The sequence below is a fragment of the Phaethon lepturus genome, unplaced genomic scaffold, assembly GCF_000687285.1.
Source record: "Phaethon lepturus isolate BGI_N335 unplaced genomic scaffold, ASM68728v1 scaffold52726, whole genome shotgun sequence".
Taxonomy (NCBI): Eukaryota; Metazoa; Chordata; class Aves; order Phaethontiformes; family Phaethontidae; genus Phaethon; species Phaethon lepturus.
This window is the reverse complement of record NW_010545165.1, coordinates 47118-65491: the sequence shown is the minus strand read 5'-3', so window position 1 is coordinate 65491 and position 18374 is coordinate 47118. Positions and strand designations below refer to the sequence as shown.

The window sequence follows — 18374 nt, the reverse complement described above, 5'->3', positions numbered from 1 at the left end:
CAGGAGGAGGAGGAGGAGAAGGAGGAGGAGGACAGCCTTGCCTTCAATGGTTGCATCAGAAGTACAGCTGTGTCCGAGACCAGATTTGTAGCAAGTTGACGGAAATAGTTTGTGACAAAAAAATAAAGTGCAGAGAAATAATTTCTGTACTGAAAACACCTCTCCCTTGTAGGGTCACGGAATGGCTAAATTCTGAAATATTTAACTTAATGCAACTGGCAGCAGCTACTGGAGTACTTGTCCTCGAGGAATTGCTGACATTTGCAGTGAAGCCACTGCAAAACCCAGACAAAATAAGGCCTGGAGCAAACCCAGTGTCAAGGAAAAATCGTTACAGAGTGCATTGTACATATATATAAAACACAAATGATGCTGAAAACCTTTATGTCCTGTGTGGCAATCATGTCCTAACAGGAATATTCAACACCTTTAACCAAGGAGTCTTCCCCTTTGGACACTAGCAGGTCAATTAGTTTAGCTTGACGGTGGCCTCAATGCAGAGACGATGGTAACTAATCTTGAGAGTAAGTGAAATCACGCAGCTGCTTCTGTGAATGGAAGAGCATTTGTGTAGGACTCTCCTTAGGCGGCAGACATCATGCTCCACTGCCTCTTACACTTGGCAGGAGCGAAGGATTCTTCCAAGGGGAAGTGGCCTTGCACAAGTGCCAAAGACAAGGCTCAACACGGCCACTTGCTTGGCCTCTTCCCGCATTGGTGCTTGGTGAGGGAAAAGCCCCCAGTGTGACCGGTGCCTTGGGTCCTCCTCTAGATGATTCCTCAAAATGCTGCAAGTGCATGATGTTGTCCAGTGATGTCACTGAGGATACCTTATGTCTATTCAGGTATTTTGGACCCAGGATATGGAGAGATGTTAAACACTGAGGGAAAACGTATCATAGTCTCTGCTCCTAATATAAAAGGTTATTTGGGTAACCTGAAGATTGGATGTAAGACTACAGCTTTTGCTGGTTTCTTAGACATTTTCTGTGTTCTTTAAAAACTCGTCATCATCATCATCATCATCATCATCATCATCTGTTCCAAAAGATTTTATTTAGATTTCTGAGTCAACTACCTTTTGCTAAATTTCCCCTGCTGTGATGAACAGCAGTGAATAGCTGGGATATTGCTATTCTTCCTCCAGACATGAGCTACATGGAAGTCTAAGCCCATGTCAGGAGATTGGACGAGGGACATCCTGAGGGTGCTTCTAGCTTGAATTATCCCATGCCCCTGTGTTTTTATGGATGAAAATGAGAGGAGGTTGATAGGTCCAACTTGCTGAGGTTGTCTTGGATGTGCTGTAGATGCATAGGTCGATGTGCAAGATGTGAAGCAAGTCTGTTTGCATGGGCCATGGCAGCCTCACCACGTGCACACGTGTGTCAGTGCATGTGTGTGTGTCATTCCCAAAAGCATTGTCAACCTCCTGATCTCCTATGTCTGGTTATGCATGGGTGAATAGTTGTGTTTGGGATGGGAGGAAATATCCTCAAGCAGGAACTTCTGCTCCCTCCTTGCTCCAGGCGCAGGTACGGGAGGGGGATGTGGTAGAAAGTTGAACAACAGCTCCAGGCTACCAAGCAGCTTGGTTAGCAAGTTCCCCATCTAACACAGAGGTCACCATGGTCATAATAAACTCAGGGTTGCCCATGGGTTTCACCCTTGTGCAGCAGCACCGTTGTCCAGGTCCCACACAGGCAAGCACCCCACCCTGTGCTGGGCACTGTGCAAACACCAGCAACCACCAGCCTGTCCCAGCAAACTAGGATATTTAGAGAAAAGACTAGTGGTGCCAAACAGGGAGCGGCGGAGGTAAGTTAGTTTTCCAAGTGTCATACAGCAGATCAGGAGCAGAGCTGGAAATGAGAGTCAACCACCATGACCTGGAGTTACATATATCCCCAGAACAAGAAAAGAGCTGGACCAGCAGGTATTAAGAGAAACCTGGTGATTTAGAGGCATGGATAGAGGGACACCTTCAGTTTAAAGGTCAGGCTTCATCCCCAGGACCTCTGCAATCTATTTTGCTTGAACTCTACAAACTAGTTTAAGCAGAGAATAGATGGGACATTTCTTCCTGCTTCCTGAATTGGGCTGTGCTGGAAAAATAAAGCTTGCAGGGATGATGCAATAGCATTTATGAGACTGATGGAGAAAAACGGAAAAGCCCACAAGAAAAAAACAAAACAAAACAAAAAACCAAACTGACATTTCAGGCTGTCACTGAAATAAGGCAGGGTGTAAGCAGGGTGTAAGTCAGGACATAAGCCTTTTACCAGGGCTAAAAAAAAGGCAGAAAGTTTCAACACAGGTTGAGATTGCTCTAAATTTACATTATATTAATCTCTGAAATTACCTGAAAGAATTGATGGTTAGTACTTGTGAAACAGAGGTGGGATGCTCATTAACGATGAGATCATGAATGCCTGTGGGATAGAAAGTCCAACTGAGAGGGATAATTTGTCAGTTTGCTTCATTTTGTGTGCTTGACAGCAGTGAATGGGGAGTCATTGCCACTGTTTCTTCCCTAAGTCAGTCGTCATTTTATTCTGTTATTTTTCTGTGAGGTTTTGTTACTCCAGGAAAGAAGAAAACATTTTGGAAACATCTCACCTACCATTTGTCACTAAAACTTGGACACCTCCTCCAAAGCAGCCACCCCAGCCGAGGGAGGCAGGCAGCTGGGGGAGACGTGGTGACCCGCGGTGACGGGGACCAGGGCAGGACCTCGCCAGGGACCCAGTGTTTGGGGCACCCAGCTGGATGGGGGCAGAAGGGGGGACTCAACCCTTGGGGCCACCCTTACCCCAACACCTCCTCACAGGCCATCAGCAGAGCCATAAAAAAAGTTACAAAACTTTCTTTCTAATATTCCCTGGGCCAGAGATCCCAGCCCAGCCCGTGGGGATGCCCAGGGGAAGAGAGCAGCGGGGACTCCCGTACATTAAATGTTGGCTTCCCAACAACAGCATACCTAAAGTTGCTGCTTACTGCAGTCTTCAGGGTCACGTCTGACACTGAAAAGGTTCAGTCTAATTCATTTTGGATCTTAACGACATTTAATTCCTTCGGTGAGGAGTTGCAGACAGTGATCTTCTCCATTAGGGCTCTTTTTTTTGTGATTATCGCAGAACATGCCTGGTGTGCAGCAGTGGGTCTATGTCTTGTGAGACCAGAGTGCATTTTAAATTGTGCTGGGTCTACATCCAGCTCGCTCACCGCATGTTTAAAGCTGAAAGCACTCTAGCATTAGCTACAGCTCAAAAGCAGACACATAATTTGTTTCCTATCGAAGCTCTTTTGGATATACTTTTACTTCAGACTAGCAGAGATAAATGACTTGCTGGAAGATATCATTTGTAGGACAGAACATTTATATTGCAGAGACTAGAGATTTTTCTAAAGCTTTATTATTCTTCCAATGAATCAGCATTTGCTACTTGTAATCTTGGCAGCACGGCAATATGCTTTTTACTGCTTCGAAAAGAAATGCAGAGTAGCTGTTTTATTTCAAAATAGCATCTTTTTTGTTTGTTTTTTGTTTTAAAGGAGGTGCATATGTAGGGCTGCTAGATAACAGGTCTCAAAATATATACAGAGGATTTTACCTTTGGAAGGTGACTATTTCAGATGCAGGTCAGATTCTGCATTTTACCATTTTTATTAAAAGAGGTGAATATGAAAAAGAACAAATTGAAGTCTTTGAGCCTGCACACAATTATAGATGCTGGTATAGTTCTAAGTACATGGTGGTTTATTGCGTTACATGGGTCTCCCCAAATGCAGCTCTGCTTACAGATACAACATTTGCAGGATTAGAGCCCAAAATAACAACTCTCTGATTCTATATTTTCAAGTAAGGATATTTCTAACTTTGTTAACACACATCCCGCCCCTCCCAGCCCCGATCTGCTGGAGAGTGTTTGATACAGAGTTAAAAACCTTTTGTGCTGATTGATAATACTTGGAAATGGCTTGGAGCACTAGGCAGAGTTAATGTTTTTCAGGATTGTGTAGTGACTGAGGAGCGTAAGCACCTTGACGAGAGCATGGTTAAGCAGATCTGAAACTCCAGTACTGGCCAGTATTGACTGGAGAAGGGGAGGGCTTTTGAAAATGGAAAGCAATGAATGAATCAGTGTAATTTCAGAAGCACTGTATGCATGCACACATGCCCAGATGTGTTTTATTTCCTTCTTGCTATCTCTATAATCCTGCTAATATTAAAGAACAAATCTTGCTCTCATCTAGTGTCCTGCTCCCCTCCCTTCCTTGCTCCCAACCCTGGTATCTATTACCCAAAAAGATCTCTCTGCACCTCCATATTGTTAACTTCCTCCCATTAGCTGAAAACACCCTCATCTCTCTAGATGAAGAGCAAAAGGATAGGAATTCTTGTTTGAATATTACTAAAATTTACAAAAGTTAACAGGATGATGACATACAGTATGAATGATGCCACCCAAAGAGGAGGAAAAATGCCGCAGTCCATCCTCATGCAAGATTGGCAGTGGCATTGCTGGGACTTTTGCTTCAGCAATAGCTTGTAGAACTGACACCTAAAAAAACATTACACAGAATATAAATCGAATTTATGACATAACAAATAATATTTAATATATAGCATTGAATGCATACACATCAATACCAGTGCTGTAACAACAAAACAGAACTCGTAAAATTAGCAGCAGGTTTTTGCAAGTACAAAAATACACATTTTTTTCAGAACATATATAATAGCAAAATTTATCGGGATATATTATACAAACTCAAAGCATTTAGGTAATGCATTACTTTTAATATATTATATGATGTTTTAGATGCTGCATAATAAAATTACATGTGTTCTGCTTGCAATAATACATAATGCCATTTACAGCAATGTTAAGAAACTATTCACAACTTAAACACGAACAGAACAGCCAACGAAGCACAACAAATGAAACACACAGACTTGCGAGGTGTTAGTTACAAGCTTCAGCATTTCTCTTTACATATTTTTGAGTTTATTCTTTTCTTTCTTTTGCAGTGTGAAAGAAATAACTACACCTATTGAACATACCTTATAAACATACAGAAAACAATACACTTACTCCTTGGAGGACAATGAAGGTAATACCTATTGGTTTCAGAACAGTAGTATAATACCACAGTTATGGAATCTATGCTGACTTTGCACGCTACATCAAAATCACGAGGGACTGGGACTCACATCCGCAAGGCTCAACACACAACTGGTCAAGGGGAGAGGCCCAGCAGGCAGCCCACTGCCCTGGCAGGCTCAGAGAACAGGGCGCTTCTCTTAGTCACCTCCTGGGACCTGTCCAGGTTTTCGGAAGGTTTCTGTTTGCTTAGTTTTTGCAATTTTTATTATTCTTACAATGTTCTTGCAAAGCTTTATGTGCGAACATTACTCAGACAGTTTCCTGAAAAAAGAAAACCTGTGAATCTGGGGACTGCTCAATCAAATTTGAACAACCTGCATATCAAACTTAAAATGAACACACATTAACAGCAAAGGCATTTTCTTTATGGTGTTTATTTTAAGTGTCAAGATTCCTCCGCAAAAAGCTTCGGTCAGTCTCTTCAAACTTTGGATTGCTGTAATGCTCTTCTAGACCTCCTCTTTGATCTTGGATCATGAAGTCTGTCTCTTCCTGTGACTTTCAGAGGTAACGGCTGAATGTCAGGCTTAATCACATAGCCGTCGACTCCACCAGTAGGTTTCAGGGACAATGGCCTGCTCTTGGGCTCCACCAAGCCCCCCTCAGCCAAAGTGTGGGTAGGTTGTGGACAGGGTGGCACCTTGGTGGGTGTAACCAAATAGTCATCATCCGCTTCAGCGGCAGTGTCTTTGTGTTTCTTTAGCGACTGAAAAGTGCTATCAAAAGGGGAGGAGGTTTCAGTTGGGGTAAACACAGAATGGTCTGAAAACTGAGAGAAAGCACTGTCCAGAGAGCTCATTGACGACACAGATGGAGATGTCCCGGGAGAAGACAGGCTAGAAGAGCTAAATCCTGAGCAAATATTTAATCCCTCTGGCATTGGAGATAGGAGGCAATGGGACAAGTCTTTCTTTTCAATGTTTTGGTTTGTGTTGTTGCTTCTACCAACATTAATCCCTATAATCAAGCTCTGATTGATAAGCTTTTGCCCCTCCATCTGCAATGACCGAAGCTGATGGAGATAGTCTTCGTCTTCATGAGACAGGACAGCATCACAGCTGGCTTTGCGTGTTGCCTTCTCATGACCGTCGCCAATGCCGGCGAAGCTGGGGGCGAGGAGGCCAATTGCCGGCTCTGAGGAGCGCCTGTGTCTCCTCAAGGTTTTGAGAGTGCCTGAGGTAGCTGCTGAAGAAAAGCCCAGTGCATTGGAGCAGAGAGGCTCGTTCTCCGAGTTTTCTTGTGATGAAAACTTACAGTGTACGTCAACGGAAATTGTCAACTGTTTCGATTTGGTTTTACTTTGGATTTCATCCACCTCCGTTTGCTCCGAATCACCGTCGCTCAGAGTGAAGACAGACTCCCTGCTCCTGTTATCCTGATCTCGGTTCTTAATCCAGTCACTGGAAGAGGAGTCAGCTTCATCATTCACCTCATTTTCCAGGCTGTCGTAGGAAGAGTCATTCAGATGGAGGGAGGCAGCATCTGCAAGGACAAACCAAGTGTTAACACATCAGTGACTAAACCACCCTGCTGACAAGCAGCAGCATTTTTTTTTTTTTGGCAAGTATCCTTTTCTTTCAGGAGCATTCACCATTTAAAGATTCTTCAAGCATAAATGTCAATAGTTTCAGAAAAAATTACTGTCTAATTTTGAAATGGAAAAACTGTGTTAAGTTGCAGTTCAGTCAAGAAGCATAGGATAAGGCACAAATAAGGGTGAGGGGTTTTTCGTGGCTTGGGTTTTCTTTTTTAAGTGAGGTACCTTAGTAGTAGGTAATCCAGCTGTAAACAATAATTTACATATAGACTATTACATCAGTAATTTATTGAATGTTTCTTTTCATTATTGAGTATTGAAAACATCATTTTAACCTTTCTTTCCTTCTTTTAGACAAATGAAGAAAATAGGACATACTTCGTACTGTCATGGTCTTCCAGAAATTAGTATTTTGAAAAGCAACACTACGAAGAAAGTTCTAGTCTCAGTTTAAACAGTCACCTCATTTCCACTGAGAGGTGCACACCTGCTCCCTGTTCTGTATATGCAGTAAGTGGAATTACATTAAATCTCTTTTGCTCTGGGCTACGCTAAGCTGACTTATCTCGCATTTGCAGCAGACAGAGCTCACGCCTGGGCAGTCACCATGCCTCAGTGCATGCCTGAAAACTTGCTCAGCTGCCGCAACCCATCGTGAGCCTGAGCTCTCAGACCCTGCACATCCCAGCACAGCAGATCCCATGTGCTTTCACTCTCGGGGAGGGGGCAGGCCAAATTTCACTGAATTTAACAAAATTTTGCTGCAGGCAGAGCATGAGGAGTTTGGGGTGGACACACTGAATCAGTTTGGCGTGCCAGAGCTAGTGCCGTACCACTTTCAGTATAGGCCAGCTGTGCCACAATTTATTTTACTGCTTTAGAACCATTTTAAGGAGAGACCCAAAACTATAGTCAAAATAAACACTATTACAGGGATGGAGAGAAAAAGAGCATTAATGATATTCTGGAATGCTCTGCCAACTAGCCTGTCAGACATTTTCAGTCACCAGTTCCATGATTTTTCTGTGCTAGGAGCAAAATCTGCATGTCCATTGAAACTCTGGAGAGCATTCTCTTTCGATAATGAAGAATAGATGCTTTCAACCTAATATAATGGTGTGACAGTTGTATTGTAACCATTTTTGATCACTGACTTCCCGATATTCTGGGAAAACATAGGCTGGGGAAAAAATTCTAGACTTGAGATTAAACTTTTCCAGATATTTTTCTCTCTTTTTCTTTGTTTCCCATCTCCTCTTTTTTTAACATAGTGGCTCAGATGACTGGAATAAGAGCAAGGGATTCTTTGGGAAAGCATTTTGTGGTACAGTCCAGATCTATTATAATTTGGATCAGCGATTATCACCAATACTTTGGGCAAAGGAAAGAGAACAGCCATATCTGGGAACACTACATTAAGAAGGAACAGCATTCTTCTGTGAAATATACTGATCTTTTGCCTGGCTGAATTTAGCTGTCTAACAAACAGGGTCAAAACATCATCTATATTACCTGAGCCGTTCTCTCTCTTGCATGTCATCAGTATTTCTCCAAAGAGGGAGGTAATTTCCTCTCCAAAAATCCTGCAGCAATTCTCAGTGAGGAACTGTACCAGACTAGAAATCTGCAACAGAGCGATGGGAGAGAGATGTCCTGTCAGATCTTCCATTATTTCACTGAAGGCAAACTTACCACACAGATGAGGAACAGCAGCAAACTGCCCATCTGTGATGTGCCCCCTGACAGCCAGAAACTTCTCTCCTGATCTCCTGGGCCTGAGGAAAACAGCCAGGCCCAGCTAAATGTCTCAGTATGCATCCTTGTATATAACTTTTCTAGTTCTACTCTGTTTTGTTCCAAGGTCACCACAACCGGAGATCTTTTTGATCTCCAGAAGAGCTTTGCTAATACACTGGGCATTGCTTTACAATCTCTCTCCCCTTCTTCCAGGCAGGCTATGAGAACAGATCAATGCACATTTCTGGAGCCCCGATAAGAGGACAAGCCCTGATCTGAAGAGGTACTGACTTTTCACATTTGTAACCAACAGCCTGGTTGAACAGGATGAAGGTTGGTTTGTTTTTTTACTATATTGCAGTGTCTCTTACCTTTTTTGCAAATTCACTTTCTATATCAGGAGTGGAGGAAGCAGGGGGCCAGAGCAGGCTAGGTGCAATGCAGATAGCCAGATTAAATGCATTCATCTGGTTCTCTTCAGATCGCATTTCTATACCGTGCAGTACTCCAAAGATGTATCGTAAAAGAACAACATTAGCTCTGGGGAGCTGCTCTATTAACCTGAAAACATACACAAATGTAATTCTTCAACTTAGTGACTGGACAAAAGAAAAACCTTGAAGATAACATTTTCCATAGATACACACAAGTCAAGATAACGAAAATACAGAAGCAGGGTAACATGGTCCACTAATTAAACCAGGGAGTGTGTCAAAGAGGTGGTGTGGCTCAGCTTCTTTCCCTCACTGTGACACATCTCTGAACAGTTTTCTGGGAGGACAGAAAACACCCTAACAGATAATTAAAATTACATTCTGTCAAACTAATGAACCAAGTACAATGTATGACATGAAACTGTATTTCACATAAGTTGCCTGATAATTCACTATCCACTCAACCAAACAGCTCAGTGGTCTCTCCATGCCATCTAGTTGCCAGAAGTAGCTATGTAGGTAAGCACGCATGAGGTCAGCTAGTGTACAAAGCTCTGTTTCCCATGACGTAAACTTTGCACACTTTCTGTTTTATATCACCTGCAAGGGTGGAGGCTTCCCTTGTCACTATGCTCCAGTATTTCATTCACAATTCCATCTTGGCTTCACAATGGTCACTAAAATTTAAGATGAATGAGCGGGAACACATGAGGAATTGATTTCAGCTATCCTTTCACCCAGGATCCCAAGTTCCCTGCGATGATTTTGGATTTGGTATTAGTCAGAAATCCACGTCTCGGACAGCATCTTTATAAATAGTATAAATGTATTTTTTTAATGAAAGGATATTTCATTTATTTGCAGGTACCCACAAAAGGCAGAAAAGCAGGACAAAAGAGAGTCAGAAAATTGTCCTATACAGGCAATCGCTTAAGTATATATGTAAGTTTGAATGCTCTGTCATGTACAAAGATATTTTTAGCATCTTTTTTTTTTAAATTGATCGTAAGTTGTAAGCTGAATATTTGAGATTCTGCATTCTGTGATATAAATATATAGGAAAAGAATACAAAGAATAGAAGTAACTCTACCTTTGTATGCTTTTTATCTTCTCTTCATTATTTCCTTGATCCATCACAGAGATCCATTTATCACAGAGCTGGGATGACAAAATGCTGCCTGGGATGTTGCGAAGAAAATCCTTATCAAGAGAAAAGAGGAACAAAACACGTGAACAGCTGTTCTGGAGTGTGGGGGGAGTAGGAATAAGAAATGCAGATACAAGAGGATGTATCAGTGGGACAGCACTAGCTGACAAGCATCTTGTTCCACGCAGCAACCAAAACCAGCAGAAAATCAGCTGAGATAAGGAAGTACTTTGGATTATGCTTAAAGTTAATATTTTCCTGCCCTTTGCTCACCCTTTCCTGTCAAAATAGAGGTATTTGGATGCTTCATCTGCTATTACTGAACTAAAAAATCATGAATGTGATTTCCACATAAAATGTGAAAAGAAATATGTTGATTCTCCGTGTAGCTGAAAATTTACTGAAGCCCTGGGATGCCTTTTGCACAAGCAACATTGTTTTTAGTGTAAAAGTCTGTAAGAAAAGATAATCCATGGGAAAATTAATCCAAATATTTTGGGCAACACTATATAATTGCAAAGTTCTGCAGTGTAGATCATTACTGAGTAAGGAAACAAGTCTGCCAACCTGCCTTTCTAGTATTTCATTGACTTCAAGTAGTGATAAAGAAAGTTACAGGACCAGGTTGTAACTGAGACCTCAGGAATTCTGGCAGCAAAACAAGCTGGCTAGTCCTCTTCCCCATCCTAATTCAGTGGTAGCCTCCTTTAGAGATTCTCATTATTTTAATGGGCTAGCCCATCCTTCTTAATTCAGCCCACCAAGTCCTTGCTGGGCCTGCCCCTGGGGAAAAGTCCTATTTGTTTGTGCCCAGGATCTGCACTGCACTCTCTCCTTCAAAAATGGGGAAAGGAATGCTCTTCACATACCTTAAACAAAGACGCTGTCACAAATATGGATTCGCAGGCTAGGTCCACTTCAGCGCCCGAATCAAGCTTCTCCTTGAGCTCTTTGCAGGTTTTTGCACTTCCAGAGCGTCTGAAAATACCCTCGGTGGAAGGGCCCTCTTGGTAAAGGAGGGAAAGCATGTCCTAAGCAAAATTAAAAGGCAGAGAGGCTTTCTCAGGAATATATTATATTGTCTAAGTGCCATTAAAATATAGTTTTGCCACTTTTGCCACAGGTGAAAACCTCTGAGTCCTAAAAAAGCTCACAAATCAAACACAAGTCATGGCTCACCCTCACCCTCACAGCAAAGCTGTGGTCTGGGGCACTGATTTTGGAAAACATCACCTCAGACATACCGTGCTACTGCTGTTGAGCACTAACCACCTGCATGATCTTCCAGGATCTGTGCAAGTTGTAGCCAAGTCACTTAAATATATAAACACTGTGGTATGGGAGAAGGAGAGCGGTCTACCTAATCCAAAGCTCTGCATCTGGCAGTGGCCTCAGCCAGACACCACTCTGCAGGAAGATACGAAACCCTCACTACTCAGCAATGTGTTCAATACTACCACCGGCCAGAGACAAAGGCTTCTGTTCCATGCCTGATGTCTGAAAAAAAAGAGATTTTAATCTAAACTGGAAAGTGCTTTGTTTTATTAATATCTATCTGCACTTCTACAGAAGATCAGAGTAGGATTTTTACTCTTTGTGAGTGGTATCGCACTCCGCAAGCAGCTCAGGGCTGTTAGTGGGACCACCTCTGGGGCAAGGTTCTCCCCCCTGGGAGGTCACCCAGAGGAGGCTAAAGCTTGGCTTCTGGCTCCTTCAAAGGAGGAGGAAAAGGCTGAAAAGACTAAACAGGCAGGCAGCTCACTATATGAGGTATTTAAAAGGAAAGTGAAAACAAGCAGATTCTTGCCTAGCTTTTAAAATAACAAGAGGGCCTGTTTTCTTCTGCTAAATAAGAGAGGAAAACGAGCAGAAAAGGAAATGCTGAAATCAGAGACCTCTCCTGAGGTAATATGTACATGATATTTTCCAGCTGCTTAATTCTCTGCTGTCTCCTGTGGGTCATCTCTCAGACATGCTGGTCACCTCTCCCCAGGCCTGCTCCAAGCGATGTGGAATTTGTCATGTTTGTCTCTTCCAAGGGGGAAAGGCGTGCAGACAGGCTCTGGGATTATGTGCATGCACACAGCGATCTGAGGACTGAGTTATCACAAGAAATGGCAAGACAAGGGACACTGGGGGAGAGTCCGTCATCGTTAAATAGAGTTACCATAACAGTAATGGCTAAGCAGTGGGGTTTGGTGACTTTCCCAGTCTGGGCTGTAAGGTAGGTCTTCCCAACACACAGCAATGCAAATAAGTCAAATGGAAACTATTATTTTTACTTTTCTTCTTTAGCATTTCTTTCCCACTCTTTCAGAAGTTGAAAGTCAACCATTCATGTAAGCGCAGATGCTTAGAGGAGCACCTTCATGGCAGCAGGACTCCTGTCAGCATTTCCACTTTCCTTGGAGGGATTTAGAGCTCTGCTGTCAAAACAGGCTGAGCCCCACAGCACAGGATCTTAGCGCATGAACAAACACTTTGAAAATATATTTTGAATAAAATACAAGATAAAACTGGGAAGGTCCTCTTAAAATAGTAAACCCAGCCAAAATTACATCAATGAAGCTAATGGTGTTAAGACAATTCAGTGCAGCAATGGCTAAAAGAGAGCCCTCCAGATGTGAAAGCAAGTTTGAAGCTCTGAAGCAGAGATATCAAACACGCCTGCAGCATTCATCCCTGATGCTTTCCTTCTCTTGCAGGTATATCCCACACAGTCCCTCAGATGCAGTGTTCCGTTCTCCAGAGATTCTCCATGAAATCAAAAGTAAGTTATATTTTGTGGCATAAACACAGTGTTTAAGATTCAAAGCACAAAGTCTAACAAGATGTTATTCTATGCTTAGTAACTTTGGGGTTTTTTCAGATAAAAATTTACTAATGTTTTATGTTTTGGAGAAATTTCTGAAATGCAGCATTGGCTCATGTCTGAAACAGAGAGAATGAGGGACCGGTTCTTACAGAGTCCAGCTCTGGAGAGTGTATTGAAATATCCTAAATTATAAAAATGCATGCTTCTCCCTCAAAAGAAAATAACAAACCCACACTATTAAAAGACCTGAAAAGCCCTGGTATGATTCACTGTTCAGGCAGTGATAAAGCAGCACATCAAGCACAACCTTAGGAGACAAACCACCTCTTCCTGTAAACTGCTGCAACCCCACTGATTTCACTGGGGTTCTGGCAAGTTGTTCCAGCCAAAGGTCGGGCTGTTAGGATGAGGGGCCCAATCCTGCGGGGCTCACTCCCACTCTCTAAACATTTCAATTGCTGCATGTACAACAGGGCAGTCCTCAGTCCTGGCTGAAAACCACACACACATCTGCCTTATTTATGCCTAGGAATGGGCTTCTAGGACAATCTTTTTCATGTTCCTGGACTGGTTTTGAGAGCAATCCCTCGGGAGAGGATGCAAAGATGCCAAGGCACTTCTGCAGCCTCTGCCTTCCCACCCAGTTTTGCAGTGGTGCTGTCAGATCAAAAACGAGGACCCAGAGTGCTTGGCTGCCCTGGGATGCCTCTGAGAACGGCTCTGAAACTGTCTCCGTAAGGGCAGGCAGCCTCTGTATGCAGGCATGGGCTGCCTATAATGGGACAGCAGATGCCACATTCGTGGAGCTGGAGATATTACACAGTTGGGAGTGGCTTAAAAAGTATGTGTGAATGTAGCATTTATTTACACTGTGTAGGTGAGGATTAGGGAACCAGCCTTATAGCATGGGCTATGAAGAAGAAATAGCCCAGAGCAGCAGATCAAACACAGACATTTCTCAGGCTGTTTGGTATTAACCAGGCCTGACCACAGCATATGTTAAAAACCAAAGTTCTTGCTGAGAACCACAAATGAGGTTTCCTTCTGGTTTCTCTGCTTGGGTAATTTCAGCGTCCCAATTACAAAGTGTCCCCATGTTCTCATTCACTACGCAAAGAAATTCCACCACTGTAAGAGCCAGCCTTGAGCCTAGGACTCACCAAGAGGGGTTTGGGCAGGTTGTCATCTTCACAGATGGCTGTTAGCAAGAGGCCAAAGAGCTTCCCAGGAGCAGCAGATGTTGAGGAGAGGGCTGCATTGTCCAAGTGAGTGCCTGGGCCACGCCAAAAAGCCCAATTTATGATAGATCTTTTCCTTTTAAATGACTTTTGGCTTAAGTCTGGGAAAAGAGAAAGGTGTTTATTAGAAGAAATGCATTTCAATTCTAATTCCAGTATTTGTTTTGTGGTCGTTGCTATGGTTTCAAAGGAAAAAATGTCATGAACTCAACCAACTCCTTGGCATCCGGCTCAGCCTAATCCACCACGCACATACCTGTGCTTGTGTGTGTGTGTGGAGAATGTGGTGCCTTACCCATGCTCTTAAGAGGATCACCAGGATCTGCACTGCACTGCTGGACCACAGCGTCAGCACTTACCCTGTGTGGGATGGTAAGCCTCAGCCTGATGACTTCACACGGAGCTGGACTGTGCTAAATAACTCATTTCCCATCCACAGGTGCAAAACCACAGACCTTCTTTGGAAAAAAACAACACATCAACACCACTGCCCTCACCTTGGCTTGCTGTCTGGAGGCATCCTAGTTCCCCGGGGCAATGTGAGAGAGCACCAGCTCTTCCCACAAGTAACACCAGAGAATCAACTAATGGGGTGAGCCATTTTCAGACAGGAAAAGACTCCTTTGCTCTCTTCTCCACAAAGCAAGTGTATCATTAGTGCCCTCGCTCCAGGCTTTTGCTGACCATGGCCCAGGGACCGTGCCTGCCCTTTAATCAACGCCTTCCAGATGGCATTTCAGCATGCTGCTAACACAGTGATGGGCTCTGTTTGTCTTCATTTATTTTAATGTATTTCATGAGATATCTAAAGAGTATCACTAACTGAAGCTCTCATTTGCAGTGCACAGAGAAGGAAATACTGGTATTGGGATACAAAAAGGTTTTTTTTTCATATGACCTTTCTCAACATCAGCCAGGGTAAATGCTTTTTAACAGCATGGGCCACTGGTAAGGGTGGGTTGAGACTGTTTATGATGAAAGTGATAACCAGAAAAAACTTATTCTGATGTATTTTTCCTTTTCTAGATGTTTTCAAAGCCAGCCAGCTTTGATTTAGTAGCTTACCTACCCTGTGCACGTTTCTATTAGCTGGTTCTTCCACCTGGTCAAACATTTTGCTTTCCGCTGTTGTGCAGGGCAGAGGGTAGAAGCAAGACTTGCAGAAGTAAGGACTGTGGTATAATACCAGATTTTTCTCTCCTATACTTTACTATACTTGGGTTTTATCCCAAATAGTGATTTTTGTTATACATCATTCCATTTTAGATCATGCTTCCTTTGGGAATGGGTGTAAGTCTTTTCATTAGCTTACAGGATGAAAAGTTACAGTTAACTCTAAATATGAACATATGAATGTGGAAGCCTGATGAAAAATTATTTTAATAAAAAATAATAAGGCGGGTATACATTTTAAGCAGTTCAAAGCTTCATGAAATATAAGCTTGTCAGTGTCTAAGGCTTTACTTGACACATCATGTTTTGGGAGAGCATAACTAACCTATAACTTTCAAAATGGCAATTTTTCTTTATTAGCACATGAATATGGTTTGCTTCACTTGGAGTTCTATTCACACAATGGCAAATACATATTGGAGTTTTTTTCTGGCAACCCTGTAGATCTCAGTGGAAGTAAAAATTAAGAAGAAATGCTATTTTGGAGAAGAAGGAATAGCAGAAGTGGAAAAAATGAGTCTTAAAATTAGGAACTTTTCTTAAGTCTCTCACTGTTTGCTCCACTCTTGAAAGCTATGGCCCAAACTAACAATGTGAGCAAGGGGTAATTGTGATTAACTGCAGCTCTCTCCTGGGACAGGAAGGAAATTGTAATTAGTGTTCTTCAACATACCAGGGCAGAAACCAGCAACTGATGTATGGCAATGAAACGCCATGTCATTTAAAAAAATAACATTCACTGAACAACAGGAAAACCCGTCCTTTTCATATTCTCTTTTCTAAAGGGGGTGAGAAGTCTTAAGGTAAAAGAGCAGATGAGAAGGGGAGGATGTACACTTTCTTTTCTTGAACCTGTGCAGTGTTACAACACTAGGAGAAGCCCAGCCTCCTCTCAGCCAAGACAGATGCCAATTATTGCTCTGCAGAAGTACTTCCAAACAAAAACATCAGGGCCTTGCTCTAGTGGATTATTCTAGGCCAGAATCTGAAAAAAACAATACTTCTTTGGTTGCAGATCTTGCTCAGAGCTCACAGCAACCATCTGTGCCATATTCTGCTCATATTTTACATGCAGGGAATTTCTATTCATAGGTAGTGCCCCAGCCATGCAAGTGGTATTTCCTCTTCTTGCAAACTAATCAGAAACTTCTAAATAAAACCTCAGATCTTTTTAACAACATAGCATCCTTTCTGATCAAACCCCTAACTGTTGTCAAACAGTTTTCAAAGACCTCCTTTCTGTATTGAGACCAACTTGTTGAAATTTTGCTTCCTTTTAACAGACGATTAAATAATAATTTGCATTACAGACTAGCCACCGACAGCAGTCGGTTCTTTCAAGTTCAACTTTAAGCAAATCAGTATTTACAATATTTTTTAGACATGTGCTCATGAGCATTACTTAATGGCTATGTTTAACTGGTAGGTGACCATTCCTGTTACGTGCTGAAAGGCTGCAGAAGAGGCAACAGAAACACTCCAGTTCTTCCACACAGTAAATTCTTCTGTACTTTTTTTAACCATCCTGCCAGGACAGCTGATGCAACTACACCACCACAGTTGGTGTCCACACAGCTACTTATTTGACATGACGGCCAGCTGTCAGTCATGTCTGCCTGTCAACACCTACAATGCCGCCTAACCATGGTGCATGCTGGTACAACTGGGCGGCTACCCCTTGCTGCCTCCAGAAGGGACAGCGTGTCCAGCACAGTGGCATCGGTGCAGGGAAGTGAAGGGAGGGAGGACAGCACAGCATGTATGGCAGTGAAATGTGGCTACAGACTGCGCTCCCTGTAAATTTGCCGTGTATGTGGTGGTGTGCCTAGTAATTTCCTAACAACAACACAGATTTTGGCTTGCTGATCTGAAGATGAGCCCGAAGCCAGATCATAGCCTTGGCTTGCACACAGGTACCCTTCACCATTTTCCAAAATGGAAATAAGTGAGAAGGAGTTAGGAAGAACACAGCGAACAGCACTCTATGCAAGATAATCTGGTTTGCAAGCAGCCAGACCTATACATCACTTTAAAAGATTTTGTCTGACGAAAGTAGGAAAGGTGGACGGACTAAAAGCCTCTTTCTCCCACTTAGCGCAGCCCCTGTGCATGACTCGCAGGCTGCCCCAGGCTTCTGCTGCCCCAAAGCCGGCCTCGCCTCCCCTCCTGCGGCTTGCACAGCACCGCTGACAACACATCTGCATTAGAACTTTACAGGCCTGATTTGCATTTCTATTTTCTCTTGCCAGTCAACGTCAGCTGCCAAGCGGGGCCTGTAAACCTAATTACACCCCTTTGCTAGATTGCCTCATTCTTAAAATATGCCATGAAGTAATATACGATAGAAATTACTGGGAAGGGGGGGGGGAATGAAGGCATATGGAAAGGAAATTAATCTATATAAAATGCAATCAATTTCCAGAATAATTTGTAATAGACACTGGTATAGCCTCACTATATTTAATCTCTAAAAACATTACAAATGGATTCTATTCATATATTGTGTGAGATCTTAGCTTTTGGGGAGTGCACAGGATAACAATGTGCATTTGATTTTTATTATTATATGGTCATCAACGGTGAAGTAGGGCAGAGCTCCTAACTGAGCTGAGTATGCCAGTGTGTTAAGCACAATAAAAACACACTGTGGGATTCCAGTGTGTCAAGCACAATAAAAACACACCATGGGATGCATCCTTGCCATACAGAATTTTTAGTCTAATGCCCCAGTCCTGTGAAGATCTCCTCATTTGTTCTACTCGTGAGCAGTAAGCAGTTGTGGTATCATTGACAATGGAGTGCAAAAAAGAGACCAGGTCCTCATATTTTTGCAGCATCAAGCCCAAAGGCAGAAGAAAATAATACTGTCTTCATTTTACTCAAAGAGAACTGAAATAAAGAAGTTGTATTGGCTCCCTTCATCTAGGTACATGTCTAGGCTTTGCCACGTGAGGGTCCCAGTGAGGCTGGTGTGTACTCCTAAGTACCTTGTTGAGATAAAGGATGCTGCCAAACGTAGCATGCGAATTCTGTGCCGAAGTCAAGCCTTGACTCCTGAACCGTAAAACCAGCCTGCCTTGCTACAGAGCACGGCAAGGGCTGCAGAGAGAAGCTCAGCTAA

General features: G+C 42.8%; 1 protein-coding gene across 1 annotated transcript in view; it reads right to left on the bottom strand.

The window, feature by feature from the left end:
- Window positions 1-5592: 5592 nt before the first annotated feature.
- Window positions 5593-18374, bottom strand: part of ARHGAP20 (Rho GTPase activating protein 20) — a 50559-nt gene continuing 37777 nt past the window's right edge. The window contains exons 9-14 of the mRNA XM_010288865.1: window positions 14003-14181; window positions 10897-11058; window positions 9971-10080; window positions 8817-9006; window positions 8221-8332; window positions 5593-6653 (exon numbers count right to left, since the gene is read on the bottom strand). Coding sequence (XP_010287167.1) covers window positions 5593-6653; window positions 8221-8332; window positions 8817-9006; window positions 9971-10080; window positions 10897-11058; window positions 14003-14181 — 1814 coding nt within the window. The remainder of the gene's footprint in view (window positions 6654-8220; window positions 8333-8816; window positions 9007-9970; window positions 10081-10896; window positions 11059-14002; window positions 14182-18374) is intronic.